General features: G+C 59.1%; 1 protein-coding gene across 3 annotated transcripts in view; it reads left to right on the top strand.

The window, feature by feature from the left end:
* The window catches only part of LOC122383279 (protein prickle-like), a 73,425-nt gene that overhangs the window by 33,865 nt on the left and 11,815 nt on the right, over positions 1 to 27,745 (top strand). For 2 of the 3 annotated variants that reach the window (XM_043369554.1, XM_043369556.1), the window contains exon 2: positions 21,976 to 22,195. In XM_043369554.1, the coding sequence (XP_043225489.1) occupies positions 21,976 to 22,195 (220 nt within the window). Of the gene's footprint in view, positions 1 to 3,662; positions 3,780 to 4,815; positions 5,025 to 21,975; positions 22,196 to 27,745 lie in introns of those variants that run through there. The other variant, XM_043369555.1, reaches the window with a different exon arrangement.

Genomic DNA, 27,745 nt, shown 5'->3' with positions numbered 1-27,745 from the left:
TCGTTGTAACACATCCGTGTATGTGTCAAAAGGTAAAAGACTGCTGCTGCTGACGAGTCTAGGCGGCTACCAGCGGGCTGTGCGGCGTCTTATCGAGTGTCTCCATCTCCCTCACCGCTGGCATTGAACGATAAACATCGTGCCGACGTCCCATTGTTTGTCTTTGGGGAACGGAGGGACGTGCCGGTCAGATATGTCAGCTTAACTTTGCTGACGGTTTATCCATGACTATCAATCCTTGGACAGCCCGACCTCCGTCCCTTCTGTGGCGATTATTTTTCAACGCCTTGTCTCTTGGTCGGCAGACGGGTGTCAGGTTTGCCTGCGGCCCTGGAAGCTCAAACGTGTTTTGCAAATTCTGTAATTTTCACGTGAAGCGATAATGTGCCACCATGTATCACCACTTGTATGGCATGAAGTAACAACATAGAGTCGCTAATTATGCTCCAGTGACATCCTCTATCGAACGTATCTTTACAGTGTTGGGTTACTTTTGATGTAAAGGAGAGATCTCTGGAAGGGGCTGACCCTATTTGAAAGTGAATATTCTGAATGCATTTGTCGTGCTTACGGCTTTGGCTTTAGCCGTTCTCCAGCTAAGCCTTTGAAGTCCAAACCGGAGTAAATCGGTCTAGCCATTTAGGGTTTCAGCGTGCATTACTATTCGAGATTAGTGCCGACCATTGCTCTTAACGTCTAGCCCTGCGCCTTTGAAGTGTGACGTCCGTCAGGCCGAGCGCGGTACCCACTGATCCCCTATAAGGTCAGCCTGCTAAAGAGCGGTGTAACTTCTGCTTAAACGCTTCCAGCGTATACCGGCCTTTCCAGTTGAATGGCATACCGCCGTATGCCCTGTCGCTAAATCCGTTTCGTTTTGGGCAGATAGTCTCGAAGTTCTTTTAGTCATTTGGCGACAAATTGTCCTACTGATAACGTATCAGCAGGACTTAGGAATTATATCTTTTCTCTGTTCCGACACGTGCCCCGAAACGAAATCCCCTAAACCTATGAAGTATTTACTGGACGGCTGGAAAACTCCTCTAAGACGTCGTGGCCGCTCTTTCCTGTTTGTAGCTGTAGTGCGGGCTCAGTCCGTGGCTGTGCCCGTGTGACACGCAGCCCCGTCTGTCCGTGGCTGCGGCCCGTTGTTTGGTCCGCGGCAGGTGTGGTCGCCCGGCTAATTGTCCCCTCACGCTCGTCCTCTCCGGCTCCGGCCCCGGAGTGCTGAGCAGATGCAGATGTATGGGCGGCCGGCGCTCGTCCGTCATTGGCACAGACTGTCGAGATGTCACCACGACAACGTGAGAGGGGCCACCATCCGTCTCCGGTGTGACAGCGTCGAACGCGATACGTGCGCCGGCGGGCGGTCGCCGCCGCCCCTCCCCCGCGCGCAGATCGGCGCCGCACCTCAGCCGAGCGGTGGGGGTGTGGGCAGCCCACGCGCCTGAGCTCACACATACTGAAATAGCCGGGACGGCCCCGAAACGGGTCCGAACGCCCGAGTTACGTCAGAACGACCGTGTACCGAGCCCACCTGGCCCAGCCTGCACACCATACCGAGTGCACCATGGGAACGTTCAAGCTACCCACGGGACCACTTGAGGATGCCACACACGGCGGCCTAGCTGAACTGCTGCGTGTTTCACTCATGTTTACCGCCATCAGAGTAACTGATCTGCTCGTCTCATGTAAAATGGTCTCCCCCGCAGGGAGTTCCTGAACGTGCTCCCCTCCCACGGCTCCTCGAAGGAGGCGGCGAACTCGCCTCTCACACTCGTGGTCTGAGCTGGCAGGAGGCAATGGTGACGGCTGAACCCTCGACTTTATAGTGCGTCGCTTCATTCATGGCTGAGACTGTCTTACCTGGTCAAGGCTAGTGAACAAAGCGTTGCGTGTCTGGATCTTAAAAGGCTGCATTTTCTGTCATGGTTAGGATCTATAGGTTTTGTTGGAATGGTCCGTCACGTGGTTAATGCTTGCTCGCGTGATGCGTGTCGACTTCCGCTCAATCGCTGAATGAATGAACTGGCAGCCGGCCCCCAGCCTTTATGGATGGTTTTGTTGAACAGGGCGTATGTAAAACACACCTAAGGAGTGCCTCCATTCATTTATCCGGGTTGCACAACCAGCCGCAATTCAGGGGCACGGCAAACCACTTTCTTTGTACAGTTTTCGTTGCGTGTCGCGTCTGTTATCTGCGATTATTTCCGTCTAACCCACATGTTGCGGTGTGCGGCGCTTCTCCTTCCTAGTCCCTGCCCCGACTGCCAGCTGTCCCAGAGGTCCGGCGATACGAGCCCCGGGGCGACCTCGCACCACCACCTGGTCAGCCCTGCCACTGCGCTCCTGTCTGGCGGCCAAACCCTGCCCCTCCAGCAAGCTGCCGCCGCCCCAAAATGATCGTGACCGCCAGCTGGCAACCGTCTGCTCCTGGTCGGCTGCGATAAATTAGACAAAGACCTGTGAAACGGAAAAGTTAGCAGAGTATGCTCCTTGTTTACTTTCTGAACCAGTTGGATTAGTTTGCGAAAAATACCCAATAAGTAGAAATGTGTTTGCGATTTTGAGCTCACAACACCCAAGGACAGGATGCTTTCGATAAGCCACTTTTGTCTCTGGGTTACATTCAATTTGCTGTAAAACTTATGTCTTGATTCCTGCAGCTCATCACTGAGCTTTGGTCGTCGAGTTTTCATCTTCGTGACGCTGACGGCTGTCCTGGGAGACCTTTATCTGTGTCACACTGACAGAGTCCATCTCTGCTCAGCGGCGCACCTCGGCGTCCGCGGTCAGACGTATGGTGAGTGGGTGGTGTGGCGAGAGTGTGGGGTGAGTGTGCGCTGCCTCCAACCCGCGGCAATGAAACTGACAAACGCAGCTAGACTCGGCGGGTCATACCGACGTAATGTTGCCCGCGCCGGTCCGAGCCCTCCCGCTGATGATGATGAGTTTCAGAGCGTGCAGCCGGGGAGGCGGCGGGATTTGGTAATTGCCGTTCTGGGTAAGACTGCAGCGAGGGTGGAGGTGCTTGCTGCCGGCTGCCGGGGTGACTAACCTTGCCTGAAGAGTCTATTGCGATCTACTACGGAAGCAGTTTGCTACGATGGAACTACGGCATCAATACGCATGTTTTAGAATACGGATAGAGTGGGTTCCGATAGACCCATCATCGCGATGGCGTCCCACCTCCTCCACAGAAGTTATGGATGATGATGGAAGCCGGACGGCTCTGCCGCTGAATATTCCGACGGTATGAGAGAGCGCACATCAGTCTGTGACCGATCCGAGGCACGGTCCGCGCCATCGGCTGCACTTCCTGCTCATTAGCCGGGTCGCATGCGGGCCTCGGACGCCGAGCGACGGTCCCTCTGGCCAAACAATAGCTCACGATTACGTCCAGCTCCTCGCCCGGGACCTTCACGGTCTTATCGACATAGAAAGCAGTCTGATCGCAAGAAACGCCGTGATAATCCAATCAGGGCCGTCTGCCGGCCTGATTGTCCGTGAAGGAACATCTCGGGACCATCTGCTGGCGGCAGTGTGAGCCGGCTGCCCGGAGCGGCGGACGGCGGCGGCGAAGGCCTGCCCCGCGCGCCGCCGGTGGACCGGCCTGGCGGGCGCTGCGCCGCCGCCTGGCCTCCAGTACCGAGCCGAACGTGGCGAGACACGGAGCGTGGTGCCGCCGGCCGGCGCGCGGCGTGTGCGAGAGACGTGCTGTGGCACCCGCAGGTGCGCGGAACCCAGTGGGAGTGATTGGTGGACCTGTGTCAGAGACCGAGGTCAGTAGTCATTAGCTCTTCTTCCTTAGAAATGTAAAATTTTTATAAATTCCGTGGATATGCTACTTTGGCTTTTGATTGAAATTTACCACCGGCGTGATGCTTTCAGTCTATCATAGACCTCTATAACGAGCTATACAGAGGTTCATGGTTCTATATTTTGGCAGACAGTTGACTGGAGTTAAAAGTACCTACGTTTAAGGGCAACATTTTCGCTAAAATCTCCTTCCGTTCTATCCAAAGCCACCAAATTACAAGACCATCCACGCGATGCCATGCCAATGGACACGGTGGTCGCTTTGATAAATGTATTAATTACGGTCCATTCAGAAGCCCAGCTTCTGCCGCCGTTTTCTGCCACAGCCGTTCCATGACTGGCGATTTATTTTGACCCGAACAAACCGTTTCCCAGTTCATGAAAAGCGCCGCGCGCCGCGCGTCGTCCTTCAGTTCCGTATGCCGTACGCTGTGTGTGCGTCAGCCGGCACCTGCTTCATGATGGAGCTGTTTGTTGGACAGAAATTTACGCCGCCATCTATCACTGGGTGGCCGGCTTTCAGCTACCCTCTTCTCGGTACAAATAATCCCGTCTGTTGCCGGTTTGTTCTGCTGAGCGGAACAACATATTTACCGTGTGTGCGAGCGCCGTCTGCCTGCTCCATTACCAAAGGAACGCCCCTGACGCGTGGACTCAGTCCGTGCTGCCACGGCAGGGCGCAGGAGCCCGCTCAGAGCTGCTGTGATATCACGCCGGTGGAATGTTGTACTTTCGGCCTGTATGTGTCGTCTGGCACAGCCAGATTTACACCGATCTGCGCGCCGGCGAGCTCACAAATAATTCAGCTGGGTTGTGCAGCCGTGTAGCGGCTGACGGCAGGACATCTCCGTGTGTCGGCCGCGGCGCCGGCCAGCTCCGATGGAGTGATAGGTGTGGTGGCGGCCGCCGGAGACACCCACCCGGGTCTGTCACCTCAGCAGGCCGCCGCCACTCCCGTCCCCCGGCAGTTTGATGGAACGCCACGCCGACTTTTTCCAGGCTGCAGCCGGAGTGTTCCCAGGCGTCGCGATGGCGGCCAAACCGTCGCCGAAAGACGGCAACCGGCTCATGTGCCGCCAGTGGTGGAAAGTGTGCTTTGTGTATGGCGACCAGTACAAATACTACAAACAACTCTATGGGAAGCGCACCAAGATCCAGACGCTGCGCGGATTGGACGCGCGCAGCGAGGCGTCGATGACAGTACAAGAGTAAGTACCAGCGCGACAGCTGCGTTCCGCCGCGATCTCGTTTGTCGGTGTAAGCGGTATGGGGACAGCCTTCGGCCGGCTTTGTGTTGCTGATTGATCGACTCAGTAATAATGTTGTTACGCAGTTGGCATGCAGACGCGGCCGGCGCGGCCCGCATTGTATGGAAATCGGCTAATCGGCGGCCTGCTCGCTCCGCGGTCCGGTGTGAGTCGGCACCGCTGATCGGCGAGCTGACCCGGCTGATCGGCGAGCTGACCCGCTGACCCGGCGCTGCCGGCTCCGGGCGCAGCGCGCCGCGCCGTCCGGACTCCGGCCGCATGCCGGACAGATGGTTTTATTGGCGTGGCTGGGCGGCCGGCCGGCCAGCGAGGGCCCGGTGCAGCACCGTCCGCCGCCGCCGGCCGGCCGCTCCGCCGTCCCAGGAAATTATAGTCTGGAAATCACGCCACTCTCATCTGGCGGCGCGGCGGTAATGGCGGCCGCGCTGCGCCGCCGACGGCAGAGCGCGGAGAAAAGAGAGTCGGCGGCCGTGTGTTTGCTGGCTCGGGGACGGCGTAAACACGGCCGGACGGCGAGCAGCTCGGCTGCCCCGTCATCGTGACCTCCCGGCGACCGGCGCGGCCGTGCGCGGCTCGTGACGTTCCGCGGGGGTGGTCGGTGACGAGGCCCGCCGCCGCGTCCAATCGGCACGAACCGCCAACAAGCGAGCGTTTTTTATCCGCCAGGCCACGTGCCGAATTGCCCTTGGTGTCTTGGGCTCGCGCACGCCGATCGCCTATCTGGAGATGGGTGGAGCCCGCAGACGGACGGTGAGAGCCGAGCGGTGGTCAGAGCACGCGAACCCCGCCCGGCGAGGCCCCGCGCCGCGCCGACCGGCCGGCCGCCCGCCGGAGACTGCACTCGGCGAACATAACACTATCGGAGACTGCAGTCGGGCAGTGGAAGGTAACACCAGCCGGCCGCCCGGCCGCGCCTCCGCCGCGGTATAGGCTCCGGACGGGCCGAACGGCGGCGTGCCGGGCGATGACGAATGTTTCAATCGGCCGGCCCCGCTGGCCGTTATCATCTCTGCGATGACGGAGATAATTGGCGCGGCGCTGCACGCTCGTGTGACGCCGGCCGGGGAGCGGCGCCGGCCCGGTCGGTACGGCTCGCTGTCGGCCGCGCGGGGCGCTGTCGGAGGCACTCAGTCCGCTCGGGACCCCCGGTGGGCTGTGATTGGCCCGATCACCGATAAAGACCCTGTCAAAGTGGCATAAAACCGCTGCAGAGCCGGGCCGCCGCTGTTTGCTGGCCGGCCGGCCGAGTGACTTGCACGCCGGTATCGTCTGGCTATCGGCGTCTATAAAATCGGCCGGCGCCGCCCGCCGCGCCCGGCAGGGGGTATCGGCGGCCGTTGTGTGCGCATTTGTAGCCCGTTTAGCCGAGCGCCGGCGGGTGCGATGCGCGCTACGGCTGAGCTGCAGCGTGCACGCGCGCCGTCTGTGAACCGTGACCGTCCCACGGCCGCAGCCGTCAGCGGCAGACGGCGATTCGCAGCGCCGTCAGACACTGAATCGGTCCGCTGAATTATTGGCATAGCAGGCGCGCCGTACAGAGCGAGCTGATTGTGCCGCTTTGTGGGCGATCGGCCGCGGTCCTCCTCTGTCCCGTCGGAAGGTCGTCCGCTGAGGGATCACGGCCGGCGCGCTGCAGTGACGTCACGCGGTGGGATTCTGGGGCGGCCGGCCCGCCGCGGAGGTCGGGAAGGATGGGCGGCTGGGCGGCGGTGACGTCAGGATGACGTATGGCCGCACAGCCGGCGCTGAGCAGCTCGGTCACGAAATGCAACTCAACGCCATCATTTGCCGCTTAACATCGGGGAGCTAATTTATTTGTGTCTGGTTAAAGGAAGGTCGTAGGAATGCGAATGCTAAGCAGCGAGGTGACGATTTTTAACGGCAGAAAATCGCTGGCCAGTGCGGATTAGCCACCACCAGTCTGCGCTCACCAGAGTATTACTAAGACTCTTGTTGACATAAAGTCTTCCGCAAGTTACGTTTCTGCTGAGATATGATGAGACAATGATACGTTTCGAAATCCCATAAAGTCGTGTTAATGCTGATGAAAGCAGGGACGCACGGTGTTGTGCAGCGTGAATTAGTGATTACCGCTGTGTTCCTGTTTGGACTGTGTCGAAACCAGGGCTTGTGTACGGGAAAATCTGGGGTGGCCTACCTCAGCTGCCTCCCGCCACACGGCTGGAGCAGGTGCGTAATTAGCGGGAATGTAACCCAATTATCATTTCGTGTATTTATTTCTGAATGCATATTTCTGAATTCCTTTGATCAATGCCACGAGGAACATAATGTCGCCGGGCTGACATTCAAATCACTTAGCTCCTACATTGGTATTTTACCGCGAAGCCCATTTGATTCCGAGAAGTTCCGTCGAACACATCAGTGCCATTCTGCCTCGTGAAGGCTGGTCGGAAACGTTGACTGACGGCCGTCCTCCGTATGGGGAGAGGACTGATATCGATCGCCGCCGGTATTGGCCCGTGAGGAGGCGCCCCGTGGCTGGGCCAGCGCCGCTACTCCGCATATAGAGGAGCCCTGATCAGACACACGACAGCAGATAGGCGGCCAAACGAGAGAAAATCGACAGCTAAAAGCATACTGACGTCATAGGCTAGAATCAGAGATATTGGCTGAAATACAGCTCAATATAAGCCAGATGTAGAAGTCTGATCACAAAAGCAGCATTGCATTACTCACGTTTGATGTTTTGTGTTTATGATAGCTATCAAAGGCATTACCTACACGTAAAATATGGCGATCACACCTTTCTTGGGAGCATATTCACGTCTCGTGGTCCGATATGATCAGTTCCGTTCCGTCTCTCAGAGGTGTCCCCCACGCTGTCCGCGGAAACTGGCGTTCGTAACGTCCCTGTGAGCTGCTCCCGCCTCTCACACATGTGACGCCGTGCGGTTCAGGTGTGTAGCTCCTCAGCGCGTCCCCGCGCGGTCGTCAGCCTCCGGCGGCGCTGCAGAGGTCCGTCCGCTCCCGGCTGGTCCCTGTGTGACGTGCGTACCCACCTGTCTTTGTTGGGTGTGACCGCGTCGTTAGGCGCTGTTCAGAGGCGGCGGCGGAGCGTGCGCCGCGCCGCCGTCGACAGACGTGGCGCGCCTGTGCGCCGCCACCGCCGCCGGCCCACAGAGCGTGCATTGTCCGGCGCCGACCGGCCGCGGCGGCCGATCCGTCACGCACACACACATACAAACCGACGCCGAGAGACGGCGGCTCTGGAGCGCGCTGCCGGAAGCAGACAACGTCTGTGGAGAGAGCACCGGAAACAGGGAGAGATTGGTGGGGACGGGAGCCAGAAATAGCGCTCTGCAGTAGACAGAGGTCTCTAATCCACACAATTTGGAATGGTTTTCAATGTTTGGCAGCGCGTCATTTAGCAGTAGAGATACTGCCGTTTGTTGGTAAATGTTATAAGAACTTTTGACAAGGGGACCGCTCACGGTCATTGACTTCGCAAACCCTCCTTTTCCCGTGAGATTAATGTCTCATTAACATTTTGCGTTTCGGTAAACCGTTCAGGTGTACACCGGATACACAAGCTGTGTCCACACGCACACATACGCGTCTGCGTGCGCCGCACACGCGCAGGTCACCGTGCGTCGTGCCGTCTCGGAGGCCCTGCGGCGGTCAACACGGCGCGGCGAGGGCGGCCGTCGGTGTTTGCACCGGGTCAACACACGGCTGGGAGGCCGTGCCTCGAGGCGCGGCCGGGCGCAGTCCGGGCATGACCGTCCTGTTTGTACTGAGTCGGCCCCTCGTCGTACCACCCAGGGCTGCGCAGAGGCAGGGGAGGTAGAGCCTCGTGTGCCGGGAGAACGTCGGGATAATCCTGTACATTAGTCGTGGTGTAACTAAGCGCTCAATGTGTGCCATTTTCATTGTGTTGATGGCCGCCCAGTGAGCGGCAAATTCGGTGTCCACGTCTGTTTACATACCTGTCCGGGAAGGCATTACCCGTGTCAGCCGGCGCCAAATGAATACAAATGCCCTTGAAATTGAGCCGTAAACGTGCGCCATTGTCGGCTTTGTCAGCGCCTTTGTTGTCCGGCCCGTTGTATTTGTCATTGTCATCGCGCGTGTTGGCCGGTCGCCTGACTGGCTGCATCGCTGGACTGTGAATGGCGGGCGGTGGGCGGTGGACGGTGGACGGTGGACGTGGGCTGGACGATGAACGGTGGACGCTAGGACTTAGGAGGCGGTAGAGGTAGACTGTGGACGTTGGAAAACAGTCCTGGAGCTGTTGGCAGCTGCTGGACTATAGACAATTGGCCCTGCATGTGAGTGGGCCGGTGAGATCCGCCAGCAGCTCCGATCTCGAGCATTCAAACGTCTAATCCCCGAGTCCACATCCCCCTATACCCCGAGCGGCCCCGTCGACCGATCCGCGGCCGATACCGGTCCTCAGCGACATGTCGCGGGCCGTCCCAACGGGCAACACAAACGAAAACAACCGGGCACCGGCCGTCAACAGGATCGTTAGCCAACTGGAATGTGAGGACGGCCGAGTCGCGACACGCGGCGCCGATTAGTCGCCAGCGGACTCTCACGGCCCCGGGGCAGCGGAGACGGACAGCGGGCGAAGTGAGATGTGCCTTGGGTGAAGTGAGATGACCTCTTGGTAAAGGAGGTCCTCTCAGCAAGATGGCAGGTGAATCAGGATGCTCTTTTGATGAGTAAGGTTTCTTTGGATAAGAAAGATTTACTCTAGGCGAGTGAAGATATCCTCTGGATAGGGGAGATTGTGCCGTTCCAAATTTAATAGCTTTAGAGACAGGTAATATGTTTTGAAGCGGTCCTGTCCCCTCATGCAGCTGGACTGTGTATCAGGCGAGGAGGCTGCATCCGGCGGCCGCTCTGGGTCCGATCGCCGGGCGCGGAGGTGCGGGTCGCCGCGCCGGCCCAGTCCTGTCTGCAGGCTGATCGAGCCTGTGGCGGTACACGTTCCCGGGAACTGGTGACTGGGGGTGGCGTCAGCACTGCGCTCGGCGCCGCGAGGTGTTCGCTCCGAACGTGCAGACCTGGCCGGGTTTTCCGGACAACTTGTCACAATTACGCATTAGCTACGATGGGCGATGCTATCAACGGACACTTTTGGGTCGTTTCGTGAAGTCGATCTTAGCATTGTGTGGCGGCGGTGGGGGCGCAGACGGCGGCGTTTATTTTGATTTCCTGGCGCGATTGCGGCGGCTGCCGGTCCCCGCTCGCGTGCCGGCGCTGCGACAGCGCGCTGTCCGGTTCGCTCAGAGTGCTAACTCGCTGACTCAGCTGGCCCGAATGGGTGGCGGTTTTCATGTACGGCGAATATCTATGCAGATAAACTGGTTGTGATGTTTTAGGTTAGCGCAGCGACACGGCTGTGCAAGCGCGTTGAACTGGCATTTCTGAGGCGTTCAGGCGGATGCTGTGCTGACTTTGTTGGATTGAGCCGTTTGAGCTGGTTACTATGTTACGATTCTACAGATAGACACTGTTCTTACATAAGATTAGCAGGGTCGGGTCCAAGACGGATCCTAGTGTCAATGAACTTCTTTCAGCCTCGCTAATAATGCCAGTGTAAGATTACAAATGCAAACAAGATTCTGTTCGTGATGTTCCAACGGTACCGATCAGACATTTTGCATACCTACCGCATGATGAAACGAATCCAATCAGTAAAAGTCAAAACACAATGTGTCCTTATGCTTGCTTGTGCTCTCTTAGCAATGTCTCATTGGCCACTGACCCAGACACCTGCGACTCGCTGCTGCAGTCCTTCCCCCTGTTCCCTCGTCGTCCTGCAGTCAGCCGTGTTATCACCGTCACGTACATCGCTCCTCCCCCTGGCCGGACGTGACGCGTCCCTCGTGACGGCGACGTGACGCTACTCCCCTGGACGGCACTCGGTCCCCGCCATCGTGTGCCGCCTCGTTTGATCTGTGGTCACGGACTGGTGCCGGGTCCGTCCGAGTGGAACCTGTGGACTCGTCTGGGGAGGAGGCTGAGGTTGTGTGGGACGGGGAATGTATTGTATTGTATGTATGTATTACATTTGCAGGGCAGTCCACAATCAGTCGTGGCTATTATTGCCCCAAGTCATAAAATAATCGGTAAAATCATACAGGTTGCAGTCATCTCATTCATCGACACCATACAATAAAGCAGTAAAAACAATCACACAGCTCACAGTCCGGCCCACATCCCACGACCCATACGCACGGACGGTCTCACAAGGTCAAAACATGGGCTCTCACTGCTCGGACGAAACGCTGGTGAGACAGCTCGGTGGTTCCGGCAGGCAGCGAGTTGTAGAGGTCTGGCGCTCTATGGGCGAAGCGACGCCTCCCGGCCTCTGTCCTCGGCCTGGGTAGACGGAAGAGGTGGTCCTGTCGCGTACTTCTCATGCGAGTGTCACAGCATCGGGTAAAAGAGCTAACTAGCGAGTCTGGTTCACCCCGCCGCAGCACCCTGTGCATCAGTTCCAACGTCTGAGCCTGTACCATCTAGCGAGGCGTCATCCAACGCAACTGCTCGCGGAGCCGGGAAACATGGTCGAATTTACGACGGCCAAAAATCACCCTCAGCGCGAAATTGAGAATTTTGGTGAGTCTGTCAAAATTACGCTGCGAACCATTTCCGTAAACAGTAAGACAATAGCGGATCCGCGACAGTACAAGTGCTGACACTAGCACTTTGATGACCCCGTCCGGAAGATAATGACGGCAGTGAGATAAGCCGACGAGCACACCGGCGCACTGCCGGCACTGGGAGGGTGCCGGAATGAGGGTGAGAGGAAACTCAGGGACCTAGACTGATCAAGGCGGCGGGCGGCGGTACCGCCGGGGTCACCATTGAGCCTCGGGAGGAGCTCGGCTGGTGCTGGGCGGACCTGGTCTGCATACAGACACCATTCCGCTCCCATTGGTCCTCACACGGCCGCCCTGGCCGTCCCGCTCACCGGCACGGCCGGGCCGCCTCCCGCGCGCTGCGCCTCATTTGTTTCGGAGCTGCGCGCGCCGGCCAAAAAACAATGTCAGCTCGGCCGCTCGCCGATGTCGAATTAGCATTTCATGTTTGCTCAGTCGATGGAGCGGAGCGGCTGTCGGCGCTGACAGGGCCGCGCCGCTCGGAGGGCAGGGAGAGAGGGCCGGGAGGGCGGCCGGCACCCTCCCCTGCGGCGCCGCCCCCGCTCAGGTCAGACCCACCCGACCTCACCCGACCCCCGGCCGCGGCGACGCGCAGGAGGCGACCCAGACAAAAACGGCGCATGTTTGACGTTCGAGGTGGCCCGCTGAGACGCCCACCAGCCGGTACAGCCGCCGACCCGACCGGCCTGTCCCAGGGCCGTTTTTCGTGGTGGGATGTGCCCGAATATTTGTGGGATTATTCGAGCAGGCGCGGCGTTCGGATGGATAAACGCCGACACTATCACTTGGAGCATCTGCATGTGATGTGTGCCGGAGAACGGGGCAGCAGTCCCAGCCAACCACCCAGTGAAGCAGACACGAGTGAACTACTCCGTAAACCATGGCGAGGATGATGGAACTGGGGCTATATATTTGCAGTGCTTTCAGCGGCTGAAATACCGCGCTGACAGCCGGTGAATTTAGTGCGGTCGGCTGTGCTCATCCTGTAATCGGCTGGAATATGCATGTGCTATCGGTTGCCGGCGGGTATGTGAGACGCGTGACGGGATTATAGTACAGCTCAGGTGCCCGGAATGGCCCATCGAGCGGCGGCGGCCCGGCCGTCAGCCGCCTGCGCTGGGGTCGCTGGAATACCCTCCGGCCGAGTCTGACGGCTGCTACGGTCGTTTCAGCGGCGAGTGAGTGTCTGGCATTGTTCACGAATCATGTCAGCAGTGAGGCTGAAGTCTGCAGATGCATGCCAAGTTCATTTTAGCTGCAGGTGGCTAACAGTCACCACCTTGACCGTCGTCCGTTAGTCTATCGTGGGTCATCACTCAGCTCTGTGTGGCCTGCCCACTACTCACTACCTTCTGAGTGTGCCATTTTGGAACAGAGCTCCGCTGTTGCCGAGTGCCTGTCTGGCGGCTCCAGTGAGGCGGACGGTGATGGTGTCCATCACTTTGCCGACCTGTTGCAGGCCTTACCGGGTCCGGCCCAGCGGGAGGGGGCGGAGCCGATACCTGGTGATTCACGGCTGCCCAGGTGCCGCCGGGTATCGACACAGCGCCACCGGCCGGCCAGCTCCCTTTGTTCGCGTCCGAGCGGTGGCCAGCAGGCGTCGTAAACGGCCCCCGAACGGCGGCGGCGTCTGAGGAGGCACCGGACTGGGAATGGTGGCGGCGTACAAGGCAGCACCGCGGACCGGGAGCGGCGGCGGTTATAGAGGACCGACCGGGGACGAGAGGTGTGGGCTGATGCACCAATGCACTGACTCACTGCACAATGCACAGTCTGCACAGTGCACACGGTGCCATCGGGTTACGACTGCTTAGGTCTATGGGCTGTCGTCTCTTGTGTGAGGTTGTTGGGTGTCAGAGGGCACTCTTCGATCCTCGTTACGGATATTTATCGGCCATGCAGTGCAGATACAAACTGATCGATTCGTTTGAGAAGCTGATGAGCTCGGCGGGAAAGTTGAGTATCGATGTTATTACGGATAAGTGGCGCTAACCAACTCTTTCGAAATCCCCAGGTGGGCTGAGTAGGTAGAAGGGTTATCACACCAACCACCTGTTCAGGATCAAAGATAAAACGGAACGTGTGTTATGTGACATTGGGCATTAATATCCATCCATCACAATCCAATCTGTCGCGGATTGTTTCTATAATTCATCGCGCATTCTTTCCGCTAACAAATCGGTTACACGTGATCGTTAATGAGACATGTCAACGGGTCCAATTAATTACCCCGCCGCCGATCGGGTATTTTTACCGTGGACTGGTGGCCGTATCTGGTGCCACCTGCAGTCATGAGCTGCGGCGTCAGCCGGCCCGCCGCCGCAGCCAGGCACATTTTTACACAGAGATCGTGAGAGAGAGGTCCCTCTGAGGTCAGCGAGTGGCCGGAGAGAGGGCCGAGAGGCGGCGAGAGCGGCTCTCGAGGTCGCCACCGTTCGCCGCAGCCCTCCGCCGATTTCTCGGCGTCGTGAGTGCTGAAACCGGCGGCGGTCTCCCTCTGATGCGCCGCAATGGGCTCACGCGCGCCACCATTGAAGCACCGCCGCCTGCCGCTGGCCGGCTGGTCGTCCGAGGTTATACCGGTCACGAATCAGCTGACACCGAGTGTCTCTCAGCGCGTCATCTGACGATGCCGAGGTCAGCTATCAGCTGATGAGGTTCTTCGCCGTTGGCTAACCGCGTTGTCTCGCCCCGCCTCCGTGTCGCGCTGAACAGGTAACGCTGACCCGGACAGGTGACCTGTCATTGACCTGAACAGGTGACCTGGGACGTTGAACAGGTGCGGGTCGCGTACTGCCACGCCAAAACACCATCATTCAACCGCCGCGCGCCCAGTCGGCCCGATGAAAATGTGATTAGGCCGGCCCGAGTGGCCCCTGCAAATGACCCGAGCCTGTCGGCGCGCGGCCATTAGCCGGCCCACCGCCGCCCACGTCACCATCCCGTGACGCTAATGATGTGTTCCGGTGACGTCACTGAGAGGTCACTGATGGCGTACCTGGGTCAGTGATGACGTTCCTGGGTCACTGATGGCGCACCTGGGTCAGTGAGGAAGCACTTGTGCTGATGGTGCCCTGACGTCAGAAGGCGGACCGCTGCTGCTACGTCACTGGAGAGGGTGACGTGACTGGAACGGATGTTGTCTCTGACGCCATTCAGGGCTCGTGCGGGTGATTTTTACCCGACCATTTTTGTCGGGTTAGGTGTAATCGCTGATTCCATAACCTCTCCAATCCGTTCCACATCACTGGAGTGCTTGTGTGTGTTTTTCCGTAAAGCTAAGGTGTGGCTACTGGATCTGTGAAGTGTGGTGACGTCATTTAGGATCGGTCTGCTATCGCCCTGGTGACTGCCAATTCTGGATGGTTGCCAGTTCACTATGCAGTATCCAGCCGGGGCGGCGTCCAAAGCCTCAGTGGACTGCTCACTCATTCATCCTTGACCAGCTCTTTGAGCCCATGTCCATGGTTTATAGCCGGCATCCGGGCCTGTAAATCTACCCGATCGACACACTCGTCAGTTCTCTACGAACTGCATACAGCTCACGCCAAAAACTGATCAGACTTTTCACTCTATGCTGGCGCCCTGCTGACGCCGGCGGGTATCCCGCAGCGCGGTCGGAGTGCCGGACCGGCCACCGGCACTGCTCCCGGCCTGTCCGTGACGCGCCGGCCATGGAATAAAACAGCGATCGCACACGAACGGCCTGTGCCGGGCCTGTACCGGACTCGGCATTATCCTGCGCTGTCCCATATGGCGTTGCATGTCGACTGTGTGGGGCTGAGTGTCGGACGGTGTTCGGCCAGGCGGCGAGCGGCGGGCGGGCGGGTGCCGCCGCTCGCCGGGGCGGGCCTTATCACCAGCGCTGTTCGAACCAGTGTCGCGCGTGTCGTGCTGATTGAACATAGTGCCAATGCATTAAGGGTGCGCTCCGACCGGCTGCCTCGTGGCTGTGTGAGGGGAGGGGGTCACGCGGGCGCTCTGGATCCGGCATTGGTATTCCGGTATCGTCCGCGGCTGATGGTGCACGGGCGCGAGGACATTTCACTCATCTATGTATGTATGTAAATGGCGAGCTGGCTCATAAAACGTGTCCGCTTTATGACATCAGATTATTCCTGACTGTGCCAACTTGCGATGACCTGACCTGTACGACCGAACGACTGCCATTCAGGCTGAAGATGCATACGTTGATGTCTCTTTTCTGCACCTCTACTCAGTGCCATTTCTAGTCACGCCGGGCATATGAATCACGGAGTGTCTTCAGGACATCTCTGCTGCCTCGCACCCCATTGCCCGGATGGTGTTGCGGGCCTCACCCTGCCCGCCCCAGTGCAGTGCGCCGGTGGTGTGACGCGCCTCGCCCTGTCGCGGCCGGCAGTGCGCTCCGCCCGTGTGCGCGCCGCGTGGGCCGGTGAGCGGTGTGACCGCCGGCGGTACATCAGAGTCGCCGTCGGTCCCCGTTACCCTGCCGCCGTTTTTGTGCGCCGTGTCGCCGGGCCGTGGTCGTCTCAGTCACCCAGTACAAACAGAACACCCAGGCACACACACGCGGGCCACATAACGCCGCCGCAGGAATGTAGGTGTCGTCCACCGTGGCGGAACACGGCCATCTTACTCCCGAAAATGGGTCTCTGCTGTAAAACTGACACGGCCAGAGCACCACTGGAACGTTTAGTCGGAGGGTAATTTAGTTAGATATTTGAGCGTTGGAACTTATGCGTCGGTGGAACAGTGTGTAGTGATTTAAATTAGTCGTTTCTTGATAAAGCGAGATGCCGCGTGAAATGCTTGAGCCATTTTTTCGACTTGTTTCACTTATGTTTTACGCAGCTATGTCGCATAAAGGCGCTGATTTTTCTCGTGACTGCCGTGATGTCAATCCACCCTGCTCAATCTGTTTGCCTGGGGATGACATGCGGCTGCTTATTGGCCACATCGGATGGGCGGGATAAAAACTGGCGGAGGGGCGGCTCTGCCTCGGCTGGGACATCTGATAGATTGTTCATCTGATCGGCCCGACTGGAATGTGTCCGTCACCGACCGATCACAATATCAGTCTAATGTGGGAATGCGCTGTCGGCCGTGGGAATCGTACAGCGGAGATCGAAATATTGCTTATTTGGGCCCAGGGATCAGGTGCATTGTTTGGGACGTTTTACAATTGTGTATTTTTAGTGTGACCTACCAGGTAACCGTTTTGTCATGACTTATTTTACCGTTCTCTTGATTCCCGAATAATTTGTCGTTCGGTTGTTTTTTAGTGCTGGTCTACCAAAGAATTTGGCATTCACAAAGGTTTTGCACGTTGTCAGACTGTGAGGAGACCATTATCCGTCTTGTAGTGGGAATTTTACGGTATGTGCTGCCACACGCTGTGACTCGTTTAAGGTCTACCCTGTTTATGGCTGGACAGAAGCCTCATGTGATTGTAACTGCAGGCCGATGCTAGGCGCCAATGTTCACGTTTGTGCCAAAAATGGCATGCATATATATTGTCCAGTGTCCACTTACTATGTCAGAGATGCTCATGCTGTTCATAAGCGCACGTAATACAAATATTTTAGCCACCAAAAATCATGTTCATTTAATTTTACCTAATAGGCATCCTTATCTGATCTTTGATATACGGCTTTGACATTTTATTACGACTTTTGTTTGTATTTGTGGTAGGTACCAAAGAAACACTTCTTCGCTCAATCTACAATGCATAAACAAACGCCTTTGTATGTTGTGTGCTGGTGACCTGAAAAACTCCAACTTCTAAATTCATTTGTAAACGGCAAAACTAATCGTTAACTGAGCTGCGCTCGTTTTTTCATGTCAGGAGACTGAAAAGCATTGTTCGTTTCCAAACACGTAGCCATACCGTTCGGCACGGCGCCGCCGTTTCTCGAAAATAAATCACGTCCAACGTCTGTATGGAAATGGCCCGAACTCCGGGGCGCCCTATGCGAAATGAAACATACCATATGTGGACAGGCGTCGCGGCGGCGTGATATTAGTACCGAACACCGAACGCACACACTGAATTCCAATTGGCGTGCGGAGCGTCGGCCGCCGTGGCGGTGTCCCTGGCGCGCCGGCCCCCGATTGAATGCGTCACGGACGCTCCTCGGAGCTCCGCGTTCATCACCGCGTCTATCGGGGCGGCGATCGGGAATCGAAGTCACAGGATACCTCAGAGATGCGATGTCGCGTAACTCGAAACCTCTGGCGTGCGGTGTGCGGTTCAATACCCGCCCAGCCGTGTCACTAACCGAACGGCTCGATCGCGGTCCGGTCGGGAGCGTGTATGTAAGGCTGAAACTGCAGAGTAGGTCGACCCGGCCAGCTCGGGTCGTGTGGCGGCCTGTATGATGTTGTACTGGTGTTGTGCCTCTGGTTAAGTCGGACCATGGGCTGTCGCGGTGTCATGTTAAGTCACACCCTGTGTTCCGTCCGCCTCCCTCCTCCCCGTGTCAGGTGTGCGCGTGCCGGGCGGGGACTTTCTCCTCCGCGCCCCGCCGCGTGTGCGCCGCGCGTCCCACGCCGGTCAGCGGCAAACTCCGATCCACTCCCGTGATATCACTTCATTGGAACCATTCATCATCTCACACAGTCGAAAAATTCATGGCTGGACCGGCGGCGGCCGGCGCACGGGGGCGTATGATTGACCCGCCGCGGGGGTGCCATCGGCCGGGCCCGTGGGACTCCCGTCCAGCCGTGGGCCCGCTGGCCGACCTGTGAGGCAATGCTGACCGGGCCCACGACCCGACGGACCCCTCTGATCCGCCTGACCTCGCCGAACGGTCCTTTTGCTGAGTCGGCGAGCGCACGAGCTCCAACGCTGGTCTGTGTTGTCCTTGAGTGTCATTGTTTTCTGGAGCACTTTTCGCTGCGTGGCCTCGGGTCCTTTCCTCAATGACCCCTGGTGAGTGGCGATTACACTGGCCAATTCACGCACACTGAACCGGTATAAATCCGATTCAGCGCCGAGGAAAAAACGTGCTCCTCCACCAGCGCGTCCAGTTTCTATCCTTGTTCAGTCACCCTCTTAGAATTGGAAATGGAGCTCGGGCGCAGCCTGTACTTTTCTCCGCGGGTCGTTTCTCGAAGCCCTCCCACCTGTCGGGGCTGTGACCCGCTCCAACCCTCTCACCGGCCGGGTGCGGGACTCCAGAGGCGGCGGCGGCTGTCCCTGGGGCGGCGACGGACCGTCGCGGGTGGTCCAGCGGGCCGCGGCAGTGCCCCCGGGCAGCACGCGCGCTGCCCTGTCCCGTCCTGATTGCTGACGGTCTGCCGGCCGCTGTTTTGATCGGACGCCGCCTTTCGACACGGCGGGTGTTTTCTTATCGGCCAGAGTGGCGCAGACAAAGGACGCTGAACCGATTAGATGTTGAGAAAATTCAAGTGTTCTGACTTTTGGGAAGTTAAATAATATGCTTGATTTCTCGTCTTATGAATGTCACAATCCATCCCAAACGCTACCAGACTTTCACCAGTGCAAGTGGACAGAAACCTCAACCAGTCCGCAGTATTCAGTGAGTTCCTTGCCGAGGCACCCTCCGACAGACGGACGGCATACCCGTCCCTGCCCTCCGAGCTCCGGCCAACCCTTCACTGCCAGCAGGGCATCATTAGACAACTATTAATGGCTTCACTCCCAAATCAGGAGCGGCCGCTGCCCTTGAGGGTGAAATGCGGACCGACCGAAAATTATCGGCGCAGAACACTTCGAACCATGCGCCATTGTCGGGAGGTGGTGGGTTGTGGTGGGAAGAAAAAAAAGCGATGACTTGCCGTCGTAGCATGAGTTTTTAACTCCCTCAGTGAAAGGAAGTCATACGACATATAATGTGTTTCCGATGATATCTTTCATCCGTCCTGACATTGAGTGGATCGATGATACAAAACATATGCGATTAATATCGTTTGCTATTGGTGTTCCGTCCGTGTCAATAAGTCACTACATTGTCATTTTGTTTTTGCCTCGATGAGGGATGTCTGAATCCCACTGATCGATTGCCTGGTTCACGGGGCGCCAAGACCTCACATATATAAGTCAGTGTGAAGTGGAGTGCGGAGAATGATGCTGACTCGCGCAACCGACAACCACCCAGCTCGAAAATTGTCGTCCCTTCCTCATGTCGTTCGCCACCCTCGGCGGCTGCCATTTGACGGCCGTTTGTCCGCCATTCGTCAGACACTGTCTGTCATTTTTCAGCCGCTCACCGGTCATTATGGTGTCCGACCACGGTGGTGAGGTCGTGCCCCGGTCGTGTGACATCTCCCCTGCCATTGCCCGTCCCCTCCCTCACCGCTCCACCCATATCCGCTCAGTAGCGGTGGCTGTCGCCTGCCCGGACATTGTGAGCCCGCTCCCATCGCTCCTGTCCCGACTGTGGCCGCCACCGACTTCGTGTCCTTCCTCCTCGAGACGGAGAAGGGCGCTCTGGAGCCCACTCGATCGATGTGCTCCCTCCCAGTTATTCCCTCTGTTGGTGGTCATTTGTTGCCGATTCCGATCCCAGAGTGATGGTCTGTCTGCGAGTGTTCGAGGATGCCCAACTAAACCAATCTGCGAGACCGATCGCGTTCCAGTGGGTCCCGATGGATAGTGCACGTCGCGTTGGTCGAACGGATGGTCCTGGTCGGCGTGGGCTGGCTGGCGCCGGCTGGTCGGATATCGGCTGGTAGCCTCGGTTGCGTCTGGTCTTCGGTGGCACGGTCGGCCCGTTGGCTGCGGCTGGTCTTCGGTCGGTTGGCTGGCTAGCTGGTCTGGTTGGTCGGCTCTTCCATCACCGTCCGTCGCCACATGCCTCGTTTATCCACACCTCATTTAACGGCGCGTCGTTTAGGAGACACGGCCAATTAATAAAACGCTTGGCCGACCAAGCGCCGGGCGGCTCCCGCAGTCGCGCTCTTAGCGGCGGTGACGAAACTGGCGCAGATGCGGTGAATTCGGATACGGCTCGAGTGCTCGAGCCTTCGCATCGGACCAGTCAGCACATTAATTGTCACAGCGCTCTTTTGTTCGCCGCGAGTCGCCATGGCAGGCTTTTGTTCCTGGAAGACAGAGACAAGGCGACGTTGAATACAATATGGGGCCGGTTTTTTGACGCCGTCTGCTGTTGGAGATGGCCATCAGCTCGCCTCTGGCGGCGGCTGGGCGCGTTTGTACCGACAAACCGCGGCGCTACCGGCCTGGGGAGGCGGCGCGGTGCGCGGACGGCGCCCATTGTCTGCCGGGCGGGTCTCGCGGTCCGAGAGACGCCGGCCGGGCCATGATCCGGCCCATGAGCTGGCTACCGGTCCGGGGAGCCCATTCACTTCCCGCGCAAAGAACTGCTCTCGATAAAACTCTCCCGCTCGACCGATTACCGCTGCCCCCGCTCAATAGACACGTCCGTCGTTTGGAGGAGGGAGGAGGGACGGGGAGAGGGGTAGCGGCCTGGCGTGACGCCGTGCTCTGGCAAAAACGGCACGCCGCCGGCTGGCCGGCGTATGATTTTCCTGTCAGAGCGAGTAGCCACAGGTAAAAACGGTGCTCGGTCTAGTAGTGCGACTTGTGCACGACTCCGGAGACCGGGGGAGCTGGCGGACCGCCCTGAGCGTCAGCTCCGAGCTCAGGATACGGCTCCGGAAGCCCGGCGCAGAGAAGGGCTTAATCAGGAGCAATGACCGCTGCGAGGAACAAAAACGCGCTGAATACATTACCGGCGGCAGTAAATATTCTCTCCCCTGCTCTCTGGGCCCGGTGTGGGAGCGCGCTGGCCGGCGGAGGAGGCGGCCCGGTGCTGGTAGGACGCAGGTGCGGGCTCACCCTCGCCCGGTGCTGCGCAGGCTCTGCTCCTCCCCCTGGTGTAACCCGTCGCCGTATACTGCAGACAGACATTATCCGGTCCGAGCTCCGCCGACGGACTGCGCACGTACCGTCAAACCCAGTCTGCTCGTGCCCCATTACCAGCCGGATGGCCGCCTCCCGCTGGTAGAAAGTAGCGCCAGCACCACGCTTCTATACGTATTTCAAAACGGTTGCGCAAGAGTCCGGAGGTGTTAAATTACCTTCAGGGGAGCAATCACGCGCTTATTACTGAACGTCTCACTTATGCTGGTGGCAGGTATTGTAATGTCGCTATTGTAATGCAGTTTTATTGCCAGTACCAGTTACAGCGTCGCTGCAGGGTGCTGTAGTAAACCCCCCGTCCAGCGGCCGGTGTCGCCGTGTTTCCGTGCCCGCGCCTCTCTGACGTTCCCGTTCTCTGTGTTCACAGGAAAGTGTGCCGCAACTGTAAATGTCCACGGGAGGACCACTCGCAGTGCAGCCCGGCGGCCATGGGCGAGCTGCCGCCCGTGCCGGCGGCGCCCAGTCCGCTGGCCAAGATCCTCCCTGGCCGCAGCAGCGACCCGCAGCGGCACAGCCAGAGCGACGACGACTCGGGCTGCGCGCTGGAGGAGTACACCTGGGTGCCGAGCGGCCTCAAACCCGAACAGGTCAGTCGGGCGCGGCTGCCGGCGCATTGAGATAATGGGGACTGCACAGTGCACACTGCACAGTTGGTACAGGGCGGCTGGGGAGGGCGACTGAGGCTCGGCGTGCATTATTAGAGGGTAGACAGACCAGGAACCCAGGTTTGAATCCGCATTGCCGTACCAGCGGAACCAAGCATGACTCGGGCGTCAACAGGACTAAATGTTACATGACGCGCGCGCTCAGGTATGTTTCTCAGGCAGCGAGTATTTTGTTTTGTGGCGACTGCAAGGCTAGTGGTCTGAATTCCGGCGGTGTTTTGAGCATAGTTGTCGGGATTTGAGGCGGTAGTTTCGGCTGGTTAAGTGCAGGTGTTCGGGGCTGGCGGAGGGCGTGCGGAGCGCGGTCCCCTTCCGGGCGGTGGCGTGCCGGCCCGGTTCACTCAGTGGCCCGTACTCAGCTTACTGCTCAGCCTGTACTCGGTATACGCTCGGCCGTGCCGGCGCGGCGCACAGCTTCCGTGTCCGGGCTGTGCTCAGTCGCCCTTTTTGCGTCGTATGTTGAGGCGCTGTTCAGGTCAGGTCAACAAACTGAAAATCCGTGTTCTTCCACTTGTTTTCGCACAAAGACTTGAGGCTTAGGCTGAGTTCATTATCCTCAGACACTATACGAGCACTCCATTTTAAACCGTTGAGCTGTAGTTGCTTGGGGACTGAATGCAGTCTCCCAGCTCCGTCACCCAGTTCTGAAGGTGAGCGGACGACTTTCTCAGAGCGGACCGGCCCGGTGTATCGCTCTCCTGTATCGCGGTATCATGTCATCACACACCGACAATGGCTCGGTGCGACAGCCGGCATGACATTGTCCGAGACGACCGCCGTGTGCGCAGCTGGCCGCTCCGACCGGACCCGAGCGCGCCTCCTCTGATCCCGAGATAGAGACACCGAGCACATAGCCGCGGGTACGCCGGCGCTCCGAATATGCTAATCACGCGTCCGGCGCACACCCAGAAAACACCGATTCCGCTGGAAATCTAGACCGATTTCAGGTCGTTTTCAGGCGTTCTGTACGCGCCTGTCGTTCCGGCGGAATCGATGTTGTCTTTTACGTGTTTGGCGTGCGATGCCCTCTCGATAGCCTGTTCTGTCCTGGGAACACATGTGTGGCGTTCAAACAGCCCCTGACCAGCGGTCTCGGGGCGGAGCTGCAGAGGACTGTCCGTCCGTCCCGGACACTGGAGAGATGGATGGGTGCGGACGGCGGACGACAGCCCACCATTGGGTCAGTCCGCCCGAACCGGACACGTATCGGGGACCGCCGCGGCGGGCCGATCGTTCCACCTTTTCGGCCGCGGCCAGGATAGCCATCCGGCCGGCCGCTTTTGACTTTATGGCAGGAATTAACTGGAAAGATGGCCTCATCGCGGCCTCGTCCGGGCTCGGCCGGGCTCGGCCGGCTGGAGCGGCACAATTTACGAGCGCCTCCGTCAAATTTCGGCGTCGGTACGGCGGCCGCTGGTGCCGCGGCGGCTGGGCTAGCCGAGCTCCGGGCCAGCTCCCACCCGGCGCCCGCAAAATCTGACCCCAGCTCGGAGCTGCTCTCTGGGTGCCGCAGTCGGTCGGCTGTGTCGCCCGCTGCTCCGGTTTTTGCGCGGCACGTGCTGGTGGCGTGCGGTGTCGGTGTCTCCGCCGATGGGACGATACTGAGCGGAGCGGCGCACCGGGCGGCCTGTATTGCCGGTCGGGGGTCGGCCCAGGGACCGATAAGGTCAGGTGTGAATTCGCTGGGAACGGTCGGCCTCCCCCGGCCGCCCTTTGTGCTCTGTGAACCAGTTGACAGGTGACTGACATGGCCCGGCAGATTCCGTTCAAACTGTCCGGTCCGCCGCCCGCCTAACTGTCAACGGATTGACGGGCGAAGGTCGTTTACGATAATCGTAAACACTAATTACCGTACTGGCCTAACCCTTTTCATCTATCAAAGGCTCCGCCGAAGTGCACTGAAGCTGTCATGCCGTAAAGGCATTAGGAATGTTTTTATCACCTGGGCCGCTCGTGTTCGGCCGTAGGTGTGCAGTAAAGGCGGAGAGACGCCCTCCGGTTGGGGGGCGTTCGAGTGGTCTGGGACGGCGGCCTGGTGGGCAGCGCAGCAGCGCTCCTCTCCTCTCGGCCGCCGCCCGTCCCGGAGAGCTGCACGGGGCAGAGCTGGGCTAGGCTGGGCTGAGCTGGGCCGGCGGCCGAAGGCTCGGTAATGGGTGTAGCCGCGCGGACCACCCCATACTTCAGACGGAGGCCGCCGCCCACAGTGCGCAGTAATGAAGCCAGGACTGTGGACGGCCTCACTGCCGGCCGGCCAACTCGCGGTGACGTGCAGGGCGTGATGTAAACCTTCTGGGTTAGGCCGCCACACCTGAACTGATCGCTGTGAGTTCACTGGTGCGTTACTGATGCGGAGAGGTATCTTATCGAGCCGGAATTTTATTCGAGTGTTATGGCCCCACTTTATCGAGCGATTGCGGTTTAAATTCTCGCAGCTCAGCGATCCAGAAACGGGGCGTGTTCAATCGGGCTGAAACCCGTTCACCGGATTCCTGGAGTGATCGTGATGGACGGCCGAGACCCTCGGACCGCGGTCAGCTGTCCGAGTGATTCCCGGACCGCGGTCAGGCGGTCAACTGTCCGTCAGCCGGTGTTGACGTCTTCACCGAGCCCCGCTCCGTATCTGACGTCTGTCTCCACCTGCATCGCTCCGGTATCTGACGTCCCGACCGACAGACGTCACTCCACAGCGGCGGCGCCAGTGACGCGCCATCCGTCGCTGCTCGGATGTGGTCGGACGGTGATCCATCACCCAGGCGCGCGGACCGCTTCCCGGACGTGCTCAGAAAACTTGCAGGACTGTCTTGTTCTGCTTACTGACGGAGTGGATAGCGCGAGGGCCGTGTCTTGCTGAAGTCTGTTGTAAGATCGCATAATTCCGATATGCACCAGGCTGCTCTCATTAAACTTTCGCATGGATCGGGCTCGATCTGTTTTGGTTTACCCTACCAGGTTGTCTGAGCGAACCGGCTGAGGGATGAGAACGAGGGGATGAAGTCGGAGGGACGTGGAATGAGGGAATGAAGGACGGGGCTGGCCACAGAGGGCAGCGGATGTTCGGGGTGCTTCTTGAAGGCAAATTTGGGAAATACTGTGACGGTTGGAGAGGAAATCTGGATCCTGATGCCGCTGAGCGTAGTGCCGTGTGAGGTGCAGCGCTGTAGCCGCGGAGGACCGGCGCTCTCGGCAGCGCCGCCGCCGGCCGCGGCCGGCCGCCGCACGCCACTCCTTTGTTCGGCGCGGCTGACCGGCGCCGGCGGCGGGCCGAACAGCGCCCCTCCGCAATAAGTCATCGCCAGGAATTCTCCCCGCTCTCGGCCGGCGTCCAGGCCCCGGGCGCAGTTTTTACACAGCTCAGCCGCGATAGGGATGTTCCTCAAACGAGGCGTCGACGCCGCCGCCGCTGCCGGCCCTCTCGGCGCGCACATTAGGGCCCGGCGCGCATTGTGCTCCCACTCTGTCGGCCCGCCTTCCCGTAAACCGGGCACCGCGCCTCAAAGGGGCTCCCTGCCGGCGACCGGCCAGGGACGGCCGCGCCCCTCCCGGAGGAGACCTTCGGCGCGCCGGCAATTAGCTCGGCTTGTCGACGCTGGTTTGTGATGCCCGGCAGCGAGTATTACCGGGCGGGCCCGGCCGGCGAGGTCACGGCGCTGCAATCGCCGCTGACCCCTGGCCCGGCGCGGTGCGGTGCAGCCCGACCCACCGCTGCACGCGGCGGTGTCTGGGTGTCTGGACCCCGTCCGGCGTCCACAGCCGTCCCACAGCGCTCCTCGGGCGTGAGAAATGTCTTCCGAGTGGCGGCCAGCGTCGTCGCGCGGCTGTTGTTTGCTCGTCAAATGGCGACATGCAGCTTTATTACGAGCAGAGAGTGGCGCCCGACCCGTATGCGGTGCACGTTGCGTAATTGCGCTGTCTCGTCCGGTTTGCGGCGAAATGTTGTGAAACGTGACGTGCAGGCGAATTGCGAGTGGGCGGAACATTGTACAGCTGCGGTAGAGCTGAGCACTTTCAACACGCCTAAATCAAATCATCTACATCTGCAGGCTTGGTAATCACCTTCTAATTAAATTAATACCCACACCTCGTAAAACCGGGGTTTCGCCAGACACCGTTATTTTGCTATGAAACCGAATTGATTCCCACCAACATCTGCGCATGAAGTGATAATCCCTTTCGACGCGCAGCTTTGTACTCACCATGAAGTCATTCCGCCAGCCCGTGGGTATTTCCCTTTTCTTTCCTCCACTGTTGGGGCCGTTCTCGATAATTCGACGGCGTCCGTTCGCATGGTTTCTCTGTCTCCCGTCTAACCGTGTCCGCAGTTCGGTCACACACGCCCGGGTATCTCGTGGCGTATCCTCCCTCCTGTAATGAGGCCTCCGGGCAGCGACGATTGGTGGTCTCTGCGAACCGACCCACCCCTCAGCCCCGCCCCGGCCCGGCTGCAGCCCTTTGGCCCCGCGGACCGCAGCCGCCGGGACCCCCGACCACCCCTGACCACCCCTGACCGCCGTGACCGCCGTGGGACGCACCGCCAACCGGCCCATAATGACCACCCTGACCGCAGGTGGCGGCGGTCGGGTCGGGCGTGCCCTCATCACGGCGGCACTGGCCGCGGTCGGCGGTCCGGACACCGACAGGTCCCCGGGACACGGACAGCTCCTCCCACGGCCTGTTCAGCCCTGCTCTACTGCCGGAAATCCATCTCAGAGCGAGTAGGGCGGGTCCCAGTGGTGATGTCTTACAGCTTCATTTGGAGAACTCCTGGGGTCGTCTGGAGGACGAAGTCTGAAGGTTGTCGAGTTCAAAATCGCGCAGGGCATTGTAACTCTCTACTTACGAGGATTTACACACAGATTACGAAGCAGCGTTACGTTCTCAGATTCCTCCTGCAGCCTTTATGCACTCAGAGCTCCCTGGCACTGACTGCACAAAGCGCTCTCAATCCCGTCGCTACATGCGCGATGTTCCTGGAATCCCTGAGCACCCCTGTAGCCCCGCAGTGCAGTGGATCCTTCCCCAGAGATGGTGCGCACCTCTGGGAAGCGATGGCCGCCCTCCCACGGCCTCGGGAGGTCGCCGGTGGCCGGAGAGCGGGATTACTCATCTGGGGCGTGCCTGTCGGCGTGCCGCGGCGCTGAGCTGAGCGCACAGCGGCGAGGGACGCGCCGGCTCGGCGGCCGGTGAGACCGGGCGGCGCGGAGGATAGGGCAGCTTAGCCGGGATCGCGGCATTCGAGCCGTGATGTGAGAGACCGCCTCCGCCCCGGCTCCCAGTCTCAGGGAACGGGAACGGTCCTCCGATGACGTACTGAGTGTGGGGGCTTAGTGAGCTCCATAGCGGCAGGCACACGTAGAGTTCTTTACTCTTATAGCCACCAAAGTGGCCAAGTCACGGAGGTCAGACTGTACGAGAACTGGCTGTGTTGGTGACTAAGCCCGTAGAGGTGCGACCTTCCGCCACCTACACCAAATC

This window comes from Amphibalanus amphitrite, unplaced genomic scaffold, assembly GCF_019059575.1.
Source record: "Amphibalanus amphitrite isolate SeventyFive unplaced genomic scaffold, NRLGWU_Aamphi_draft 000159F_arrow, whole genome shotgun sequence".
NCBI lineage: Eukaryota > Metazoa > Arthropoda > Thecostraca > Balanomorpha > Balanidae > Amphibalanus > Amphibalanus amphitrite.
Note: the sequence above shows the minus strand (reverse complement) of the source record. Positions and strands in the feature narration are given on the sequence as shown.